Source organism: Pongo pygmaeus, chromosome 20 (assembly GCF_028885625.2).
Source record: "Pongo pygmaeus isolate AG05252 chromosome 20, NHGRI_mPonPyg2-v2.0_pri, whole genome shotgun sequence".
Classification (NCBI taxonomy): Eukaryota; Metazoa; Chordata; class Mammalia; order Primates; family Hominidae; genus Pongo; species Pongo pygmaeus.
The window spans coordinates 52,407,796-52,418,806 of record NC_072393.2 but is presented as its reverse complement, the minus strand read 5'-3'; the positions used below and the strand labels follow the sequence as shown (position 1 = coordinate 52,418,806).

The 11,011-nt window shown below is 53.3% G+C and overlaps 1 protein-coding gene across 2 annotated transcripts in view; it reads right to left on the bottom strand.

The window, feature by feature from the left end:
• Positions 1 to 397: 397 nt before the first annotated feature.
• The window catches only part of PPP5C (protein phosphatase 5 catalytic subunit), a 43,464-nt gene continuing 32,850 nt past the window's right edge, over positions 398 to 11,011 (bottom strand). The window contains exons 5-13 of one of the 2 annotated variants that reach the window (XM_054466285.2): positions 7,565 to 7,630; positions 7,148 to 7,246; positions 6,139 to 6,244; positions 3,812 to 3,954; positions 3,594 to 3,681; positions 2,672 to 2,712; positions 2,388 to 2,566; positions 1,118 to 1,199; positions 398 to 966 (exon numbers count right to left, since the gene is read on the bottom strand). In XM_054466285.2, coding sequence (XP_054322260.1) covers positions 904 to 966; positions 1,118 to 1,199; positions 2,388 to 2,566; positions 2,672 to 2,712; positions 3,594 to 3,681; positions 3,812 to 3,954; positions 6,139 to 6,244; positions 7,148 to 7,246; positions 7,565 to 7,630 — 867 coding nt within the window. In that variant the 3' untranslated portion in view covers positions 398 to 903. Of the gene's footprint in view, positions 1,200 to 2,387; positions 2,567 to 2,671; positions 2,713 to 3,593; positions 3,682 to 3,811; positions 3,955 to 6,138; positions 6,245 to 7,147; positions 7,247 to 7,564; positions 7,631 to 11,011 lie in introns of both variants that reach the window. The other variant, XM_063657221.1, reaches the window with a different exon arrangement.

Below are 11,011 nucleotides of genomic sequence, written 5' to 3'. Positions count from 1 at the left end.
GAGCCGACTGGGGGTGAGACAAGGGTCCTCTGGTCTCCCTGGATGACTGGAGATGCCTGCCTCATCGTGTGATGTCAAGAACCACTGCTGGGCCTACCCTGAGCAGGGAGCAGGAAGTGGCACTGTCATGCTTGTTGCTGGAGCCCACAAAGGATGAGGAGCTGCTTCAGCTTCCGCTCTGCTCCACTCAGTGCTGGCTTCATCGCTCCAACCAGGGGGCAGAACTCTCCCCGCAAGCCCACGGTGCTGGGCAGAGGCAGGGGCCACTTGGGCGGTCAGCCCAGAGCTGGGTGGGCCTGGCCAGTGGGACTTTGCGGCCTCCCCACCCTCCGGATCTCCTGAGCAGGCAGTAACCCAACCCGGGCAGTTCCTGCGGTTCCACCATCCAGAGACAAGCTGACTTCCGATAATGACTTTATTTTAACATATTTAATTACAGACATAAAATAGCTGGGGAGGGGGGTGAGCCCCAGCCTAGCCCCACCATGGGGCTATAGGAGGGGAGGCGCAGGCGGGGCCCCCCTGCTGACCCTCTCTCTGGGGGTCTTTCTATGGCAGGGCCCTATTGCTTGAGTGGGGGAGGAGCCATGCAAACGAGGGGGGCAGGGCAGCCACTCAGCCCCACCCCACCCCGAGGATGGCCTCCCTACAGAATGCCAGGGCTGTGCCCCCAGCCCCAGCTGCTCCACCTCCTTCCTCTCTGTCCAGGGAGCAGACCCTCTGGCCAGCCCCTGACTCTGCCCCTACCCCCTCTGCAAACCTAAAGGGGAATAAATACAAACTTTACAAAGTAAAAGGGGGTCCAACGTTGCCCTGGGGCGGGGCCTGCTCTGCCCCGGGCCCAGGGCCCAGGTCCGGTGGGAGTGGAGGGTCCCTGGGGTGCAGGCCGCCCCGCCCGCCTCCTCACATCATTCCCAGCTGCAGCAGCGTGTTGGCGTAGGCCATGGGCTTGACGTTGGGATGAGGCTGTGGAACCAGGGCAGGTAGGATGGACAGAAGTCAGAACACAGCCCCAGAGCACCCACTGGTGGAACCTACCCCTGCCCCTTACCAGGGTCTCAGCCTCCTTGTCCCCAGGCCAGGATGGGAGGGGCGAGGGCCCTGAGGAGTGACTCACCACTGCTGTGAACTGGTGGAACTGAGGCCGTAGGTCAGAGCCCTGGAGATGGATATAGGAGGCTTTGTTCCCCATCTGGTCGCTGCAGGGACAGGAGCAGAGTGGACAGTGTGGTCAGGGCTGGGCGGGGCTGGAGGGTTAAGAGAAGGAAGGGCTGGGCAAGAAGGGACAGAGAGATAGGGACGGGAAAGACAGAAATCAAGGGGAAAGGATGGGGATGGGGAAAAGAGGGTGGGAGTGAGGGAAGCAGGAGCAGGAAGGGGCAGGGCATAGCTCATGGAGGTGGACACTCGCCAGACCCCACTAGGAATCTGACCACACTTCCAGCTTTGCCCACACAGAGATGCAGGGAACAGAGGAACATGTCACACGGCACCACGGGGACGCAGTCAGCCTAGTCCAGGACACAGGTGACTCGTACAGCAGGCAGCAGCCTATTCTTCAACAAATAAATGATGCGGGTGGGGAGAGACAGAACTCACAGGCAAAGAGACTGAAAATGGGGTCCTTGTTTAGGTCCTGTCTGGAAGAAGTCAGCTGGAAAAGACACTTAAGAGAGACCAGGAGAAAGAGAACTTGGCAGGATTCGGGTGGGGGCAAGGGATCAGCACTCGTGCGTGTGTGTGTGTGTGTGTGTGTGTGTGTATGCGCGAGGAATCAGCACTCGTGTGTGTGTGTGTTTTGAGATGGAGTCTTACTCTCGCCCAGGCTGGAGTGCAGTGGCACAATCTCGGCTCACTGCAACCTCTACCTCCTGGGTTTGAGCAATTCTGCCTCAGCCTCCCGAGTAGCTGGGATTACAGATGTGCGCCACCATGCCCAGCTAATTTTTGTATTTTTAGTAAAGACGGGGTTTCACCATGTTGGCCAGGCTGGTCTCAAACTCCTGACCTCAGGTGATCCGCCTGCCTTGGCCTCCCAAAGTGCTGGGATTATAGGCATGAGCCACCATGCCCAGCCAGCACTCAAAAGTGTAAACGTGATATTGTGATTAAGAAAAAGATCCCTTTCCTTCTGAAACGTGCAGGGCAATCAATGGGAGAAAGGTGAAGTGCCCACGGCTTGCTGTAACATGGGGTGGCTGGTCAGCACCTGCAGGCTGGCCCCACTGGTGCTGCACGGGTGGGCAACACGCACGGGGGTGTTCGTCATGCTCTTTTATCTGCTCTTGCCTGTCTTTGAAATGTTCCATCATAAAAAGGCAAAACAAAAACCAAGACAAAAACCCATGGCTTGGTAAAGGCCCTGGGCGGGAAAGGCGAAGACATACCAGTAGTTGGGGGCAGAGAAGACGGTGACACAGCGGCCTCCGTGAGCCACCTCGTAGCCCTCGGCCTTGACCTCGTGGCTGCGGATGATATAGTCCAGGTTGTTCTCTTCCAAGAAGGCCTTGGTGACGTCAGGCCCAAACTGACAGCTCACGCCCCGCTTGCTGACCGAGCGCCCGTTCTGAGGGTGGGCAGATGGGAGAGAGAGGGGTTCAGAGTGACTGTCTGCCTCCACCTGCTGCCCACAGCCCACACCCGCCGGCCCTGCACCCCACCCTAGACTCACCTGCGGCTGTGGATCTGACCAGAGCAGGTCACACATGGGACCTGGTGGGGAGTGAGGGAAACATTAGAGACCCGTCCACCTCCCCGGGGGTGGTCACTCACAGGCCACCTCCTGGCCTGGCCGGGTGTTGGGCAGGGGACAGGTGACTGTAATTCTGAGCCACCCCCACCCTCTCTGCTGATCTGCCCTCCAGACCCCATTCAATCCCGTGGCCCCGAAGCCAGACAGAGCTTTCAACGTCACTATTCACATCAGGCCCCTTTCCCACTCAAAGCCTTTGGTGGCTCCGCGCTGCCCTAGGAACAAAGTTCCTCACTGAGGCCTGTAAAGTGCCATAGGATTTGGGCCCAGTGAACCCCATGTCCAACGCCAGCCCTCAAAGCACAGCCCTGCCCACCCGCCAACTTCTCCCTGCCTTGGGAACCCTCCTCGAGCCTGGAATATGCTCGCCAGGCTCTGTGCACGGCAGGTGCCTCTGCTTCCTGCAGTGTCAGCTCAAACCTCGCCTCCCTGGAGAGGCCTTCCCGAGCACCCGGCACCAGCCCACCCAATCCACGTCCTCTGCAGCACTCACAGTGTGCATGTGCGTGTGCACCTGTGGGTGAACTCTCTGAAGTGTGCCCATCACTAGCACAGGAACCCCAAGACCCTCCAGGGGTCCACAGCTGAACTCACAAATAAGGACAGCTGTGCTCGGCGGTCACCGTGCCTTCAGCCCGCACCATGGTCACGACCGTGCTTGCCACCACAGCCCCGTGAAGGAGGTGCACTGGCCCAGGTTGCAGGTGAGGCAACTGAGGCTCAGACCCGCTGTTTCTTGCCAAGGGCACAAAGCCCATCCTCTAGGCAGGGCCGGGTTGCAGGAGAGAGCTCAGCCCAGGCTGCCCTTTCTGCTGGAGACACCCGGCCCCACGCTGCTCACCTGAATCTGGGGGTTGTCGATTCCGCTCAATTTTCCGGATGTCATCCAGGGTGACGCCGTCTTCACTGAACAGGCCTCCGTGCATGATCTGGGGAGATGGGGGATGCCGCTGTGAGGGAAGGTGCCACCCACCCACAGGCCCCAACTTCCTTCACCAGCCCATCTGCCCAGGTGTGGCTGGGTGGGGAACCCACACTCGGGGCTCGCGCCGTCCTCACCAGCACTTTGCCGTTGATGCACTGGGCCAACGGGAGCCACTCGAACACCTCGCTAAAGAGCTCGTACATCTGGGCTGTGTACTTGGCCTTCACCTCACCCTCGAAACCGTAGATCTGGTTCATGTTGTCTGTCTCGTGGTTGCCTGGCCAACATGGGGACAGAAGAGAAAGCTCAGCCTCCAGGTACATCAGTGTCCTCCAGCCCGGCACCCTCAAGGCCCAGAACTGTGCACGTGTCCCTGCCTCCATGGGCCTCGCACTTCCCACTGCGGTGCCTTCCAGACTGGAGGTACCAAGGGGGGAATCTTGACAAAAGTAGGTCCATGGCTAGGCACCGTGGCTCATGCCTATAATTCCAGCACTTTGGGAGGCCAAGGCAGAACTGCTTAAGCCCAGCAATTTGAGACCAGCCTGGGCAATATGCTGAGACCTCTCTACAAAACAATTTTAAAAATTAGCTGGGCATGGTGGTGCATGCCTGTAGTGCCAGCTACTTGGAAGGCTGAGGCCAGAGGATCACTTGAGCCCATGAAGCGGAGGCTGCAGTGAGCTATGCTCATGCTACTGCACTCCAGCCTGGGCAACAGAGCAAGACCCTGTCTCAAAACCAAAAAGCAGGCCCATCTACAGAACACGTGCCCCAGCCCACCCCACCCTCAGCTCCATCCTTCTGTCTCAGACACAAGCACCTGGCCTCCTTCTTCCCTTCCAGAGCCTGGGGTCAAGGAGAAGGCTGCCCAGTCTCGCATATGCTCAGGCTCTGCTTGTCCAACTCCTTGGCCTGAGCGCTGGTTGCCTCCTGCAACGAGGCCCACAGTAGGGGCTTCCTGAGCTTTGACCCTGTGCTGGACACTGCCGCGTGAACCCTGTGAGCCCAGGGACACGGGCATGCAGGCTTCGCCCCAGCCTATCACTCACCTCCCAACTCACCCCAACCCCGCCATGGGCAGGGCCTCCCCTGTGTGGCCCTCACATCCCGGTGAGCTCCTCTTGTCTAATCTCATCTGGACACCAAGAAACCTACATTTTTAACACCCCTCGGAACCCCACCCACATCCCATGTCTCCTGAGTCTCAGCCACATCCAAAGGGGAGCTCCTTAGCTCCTGGCCACACCCTGCTCTACATCTCCCCGTCTTCGTCACTGGCAGCCATAGCCCTCCAGATACTCCGGCCAAAACCCTAGAGGGCCCCTTTCGTTCCCTCTTTGTCTCACACCTGTGTCTGTTCCTCCAGCAAATACTCTGGGCTCTACTTCAAGTTTCTTACTTTTTTTTTTTTTTTCAAAGAGACAGGGTCTCCCTCTGTTGCCCACGCTGCATTGCAGTGGTGTGCTCATGGCTCACTGCAGCCTCACACTCCTGGGCTCAAGCAATCCTTCCACTTTGGCCACCCAAGAAGCTGGGACTACAGGTGCACGGTGCCACCATGCCTGGCTTTTTTTTCTTTTTTTATGACTAAGTCTCACTCTATCGACCAGGCTGGAGTGCAGTGGCGCAATCTCGGCTCATTGCAACATGTACCTCCTGAGTCCCAGCGATTCTCCTGCCTCAGCCTCCCAGGTAGCTGGGATTACAGGCGTGCACCACCATGCCCGGCTAATTTTTGTACTTTTAGTAGAGACGGGGTTTCACCACATTGGACAGGCTGGTCTCGAACTCTTGACCTCAGGTGATCCACCTGCCTTGGCCTCCCAAAATGCTGGGATTACAGGCATGAGCCACTGTGCCCGGCCTTTTTAAAAAATGTTTACTGGAGACAAGGTCTCACTGTGTTGCCCAGGCTGGTCTCAAACTCCTGGGCTGAAGTGATCCTCCTACCTCGGCTGTCCAAAGTGCTGGGATTACAGGTGTGAACCAGCACACTCAGCTCCAGGCTCTACTTCAATCAAGAGAACCCAAATCTGACACCAAGCCTGAATCTGAGGGGGCACAGCTGCTTTATCAACAGTCTCCTTACTCCCACCCTCAGGCCCTGGTCTGTTCACTCAGTCACTCAGCTTGACTTTAGTGCCAGATTTAGGGCCACCCAAGAGCCTGTTTCATGCCCTTGTGCAAATTAGAAAAAGGGGCCCATCCTCAGACCCTTGTTTGCCATCTGCTGAAAAATGGTCAGAGAAAACATCCATTTCTACACTATCTATGATGTAAACGCGTCCTTTGGTGTGATACTATTGTGCAGTGCACAACATACTCAATCTTAAAAGGCCGCCCTGTGCATGATCTCTGAGTCCACAAAATAAATACAGCTGCAACTATTATCCTTGCAGAGTGAGTGTCCCACCCAGGACCCCACAATAAACCCAAACCTTGTCACTTCCCAGCTCACCTCGAAGTAGGTGAAAGTGATCTGGGTACAGAAGCTTGAAGCCGAAAAGGGTGAGGATCACTTCTACAGAGAAGGAGCCTCGGTCCACAAAGTCACCATTAAATATCTGTCCTGCTGAGGAAAACATGGCAAGCGTGGAGAGGGAGGGGAGGGGTAGGGTGGGGGGTGGTGGCAGAATATGGGCCAGATGGGCTGCTCCTGCCTGGCCTCAAGGCTCCTGTCAGCACCTCCCAAGGAGTGAGGACTTGGCAGGGCTCAAGGGGTCTGGGTTTCTAATCGTTTCCTCACTTGGCTGCTGAGCCTCAGTAGTATGGCACTGAGGACCTGCCTCCTGTCTCCCGGAAAGCCAATGGCGGGGGGGTGCGGGGACTAGTCAGTCCACCTGCTTCAGCTCTCCTCAGAGAGGCCTGGAGCCATGGGGGAGATGGGACACGGGCCCTCCCACTCAACAATGCATAGGCCTAGTGGCCCTCCAAGTGGCCATTCATCAAGCAAATACCATAATATGGGGAAATACTTAGATAGCATCAAGTGTGGGCCAGGCCCTGTTCTTAACCTATCCTCTCAGTAACTGTTGAGTAACAGGGTTGCACATATTATTATCCCCCTTTGCAAGTGGGGAAACTGTGACACCAAGCAGTGAAGTAACCTGCTTCGGTCACACAGCTGGGAAGTGGCAAAGCCAGGATGGAACCCAAGTGTGGCCAGTGCCAGGTGCCATTCAAATGCGATCCTGAGGCAGACGAAGACAAGCCAGGACCCAGAGAGACTGAGCTACCAGCTCAGGTCACACAGCAGGTGGGTGCTGGCCCAGGCCTGCCCGAGCCTGGAGCCTGGGGTGCATGGCCAGCCTGCAGCTCCACCCACACCTTGGTGCCCCAGCATGGCCAGGCCTCTCCTTTCCAAGGTCACATCTTTTCCCTGGCAGGGGCTCCTCCCACTCTGTGCAGATCTGAGGCTGGGGCTGGGGGTGGAGGTGGGGAGAGGGTGGCTCTGCTGAGAAGGATACATAGGGGTTGGTCTCCGAGGGTAAACCGTTGAGCTCGAATATGTTGAGGAGGTCATAGAACTGGCCATGGGTGTCCCCGCATACTGTAATCTTCTCTGTCTGAAAGAAAAGAGGCCACCGGAGAGGGAGGGGCCCAGAGAGAGACGTGGGGAGGGGGCAGAGGTGAGGGGAAGGGTAAGAGTTCACAGTAGACCGAGAAGAATCATGCAAGAGACACAAGCAGGGAACACAAACCAAGAGGGTGGAACAGGGACCAAGAGGCCAGGAGCGAAATGGGATATTCAGGAGGAAAGGCACAGGGGTAGGGGTGTGAGGGAGAGAGGGAGGTGGATCCGTGAGTTCCTGAGCTCTGTGGCCCCTCCCCAGCCAGAGAGCCCACCCCCGCTGGCCCTCCCCGCACTGCCCCACAACGCGCACCTCTTTGAGTGTGGTTTCCACGAGCGTGCTCAGCTTGGAGAGGACCTCTTTGACCTGTACCAGAATCTGGAAGGCAGGGCAGACTCAGTGGGACCGGCTGCAGGGGCTGCTGCCCAATCCGGCCCCGAAAGCCTGGACTGGCCAGGAGACGCTGCTGGGCTGAGGGCGAGGGAGAAGCAGGGAGAGAAGAAAAAGGGCAGGGCAGGCCTGGGGGAGCGGGGGCAGGCGGGGCCGGAGGCAGCTGCAGGCTTCTGTGGCCTGTGCAGTGCCGAAGCATTGCGATTGTTTCATATGAAAACCTGATTCTTGAATTATCTTAAAACACTCAGCATCATGTGGAAATACATGCACGAATCCAGATCGTAGAACATTTTATAAAAGAACTGGCCTGGACACAGCACAATGTCACTGTCATAAAAGAGTCTCCCAAAAAAGAAGTGAGACTTTCTAGGTAAAAAGAGGTAGAAAGGCAGGTCATAGGCAACACTGGTGCTTTCAATGGACCCTGAATTTTTTAAAAGCAGCTAAAAAGGATGTTTTGGGGAAAGCTGGGGAGAATTAAAATATTAATAGATGTCTAGAAATGCAGATGATTTATTTTTCACAGATTGGAGATGACCTTGACAATGACATGCATATTTGTCAATGTTTCCAGATTTTCTGGATGGCCTGTGGACTGTCTTAGTCAGTATTATCACATCAATGATGAATTTCTAAGGTAGGACAATTCAACTGTGGTCATACAAGAGGACGTCTTTGTTTTTGGGAGATCCAGGTTATGATGGCTGCAACTTACTCTCAAATGGGTTAGGGGAAAAAAAAAGAAAAAAGTATACACATACAAATGCATATATAAGTAGACAGGCACATAAAGTTAACGCATTAAAATGTTCACATGTGGTGAATCTGGGTGAAGGGTGAACAGATGTTAACTGTACTGTCTTTCAGCTCTCTGTAGGTTTGACAATTTCCAAAATAAGCTGGGGGAAGAGGTGTTAAGAAAATGCAGGAGGCATCCACTTCTAGTCAGAAGGTAGAAAAGTTACAAGACTGTCTCACCCTAAAGATGAAAACAAGCCAAACAAGCAACAAAATCAAATTTAAAGCCATCTGAGAGCTGGCAATGCAAAGGGACCTAAATTAATCAAAATGCAGAGAGGACGATCCCTTCCTTGGGGAAGGAGCCCATAGCTTTCATCCTGGTGCGTGGCAGGAGGGCGGGATGCCCTGCGTGAGGGGAAATGAGTGGAAGTTCATGACCGTGTGGGGACTGGCGTGACAGATGAGGACTCCAGGGAGCCCCAGCACAGCCCGCCTCTGCCCCCTGCCAACTCCCCCACACGGGCTTCATGGAAGGTTGGCCGCGAGGGAGTGAGGTGCAGAGAAACCTCCTGAAGTACAGAAGCGGAGGCGAGACCGGAGAGTGGAGAGCACCCAGCGGCCCCACAGTCTGGCGGCAGGGCTGAATACCAGAGGCCTCCCACAGTTCCAAAAGCTGGTGACTTTAAAACATAAAGACATCCCTGGAATTCTGCCAGGGCTAAGATCCCAAGCTCTGCTGAAGGGAAAGTCCTAATTCTACTCTGAACACATTTAAAGCCGGTGGTAAAGAACCTCCAACAAAAGCTGCCGCTAAACTACAGATGAGGTTCACACAGCCCCTCCCTCTTGTGGCTCAACAGGAGAAATGTGAGCCATTTTCTTATTTGTTTATTTGTTTTAAGACAGGGTCTCACTCTGTCACCCAGGCTGGAGTGCAGTGGCTCGATCACAGTTCACTGCAGCCTCAACCTCCCAGGCTCAGGTGATCCTCCCACTCAGCCTCCCAAGTAGCTAGGACTACAGGTGCCAACCACCATGCCTGGCTAATTTTTGTATTTTTTTTGTAGAGATGGGGTTTCTCCAAGTTGCCCAGGCTGTTCTTGAACTCCTGGGCTCAAGCGATCTGCCCACCTTGGCCTCCCAAAGTGCTAGGATTACAGGCCTGAGCCATGGTGCCCAGCCTAAGTGTGCCATTTTCTGAGGAAAAACTTTATTTACCTCAGTCTCTAATGTTCTTTTATACAAAATGCCTGGCATACAATAAAATTATAAGACACATGAAGAACTGGTAACAAAGCAGACTCAGAGATGAACCAGATGATGGAACTATCAGACAGAGACCTTAAGATAACCATGGTAAATGTGTGAAAGGACTGGGTGGAAAAGGTTGACAATATGCATGAACACATGAGACACAGAGATGAAAAGTCTATTAAAAAAAACACAACTAAATGAAAATGCTACCAATAAAAAATACAATATAAGAAATAAATAATTCATTTGTTGGGCTTAACAGCAGTTACAAAGAATCAGTGAACATAAGGACAACTGAAATGATCTGAACTGAAATACACAGAGGAAAAATCACGAAAAGAATTTAAAAAATTCAGGTCATTAAGATCTAAGGAATAGTAACAAATAGTATCAAAGAGCATGTTATTAGCTTTCCAGATGGAGAGGAGAGCAGAAATGGGAAGAAATATAAGAAGAAATAATGGCTAAGAACTTTCCAAAACTAATGAAAGGTATTAACCCACAGATCAAAAAGGCTCAGTGAATACAGGATAGACTCAAAAAAAGCACATCAAAACCCATCATAGTCAAACTACTAAAAACCAAAGATAAAATCTTAAAACCAGTGAAGAAAAAAACAGACTATATGGAACAAAGGTAGGAATGACTGCTGAGTTCTCACAGAAACAATGGAGGTCAAAAGGCAATGGAAAAAAAACACATTTAAAGCACTGAAACGAACAATGTCAACCTAGAATTCTACATCCAGCAAAGACACCGCTAAAAATGACAACAAAATAAAAACAATTTCAGGCAGACCAAAGCTGAGAGAATTAGTCTACCGCAGACGTGCACTGTAAGAAATGCTAAAAGTACTCAGGCAGAAGGGGCATGATACCAGACAGAAACCCACATATGGAAGAAGAAACAAGGAGTAAGAGAAAGGGTAAATATAAAAGACATTTTCCGTGTATTCATACCTATATTTCTTTAGAAGACTAGTGTCTATTTAAGGAAATGACAACAATGTATTTATAGCAGATGCATAAGCATGACAAGAGCACAAAGGCTGGGAGAAAATAAAAGCAATCACAATATTGTAAGATTCTTTTTTTTTTCTTTTGAGACGGAGTCTTGCTCTGTTGCCTAGGCTGGAGTGCAGTGGCACGACCTTGGCTCACTGCAACCTCCGCCTCCTGGGTTCAAGTGATTCTTCTGCCTCAGCCTGCCAAGCAGCTGGGATTAAAAGTGCATGCCACGACGCCTGGCTAATTTTTGTATTTTTAGTAGAGACAGGGTTGTAGAGATGGGGTTTTTGCCATGTTGACCAGGCTAGTCTGGAACTCCTGACCCCAAGTGATTCACCTGCCTCGGCCTCCGAAACTACTGGGA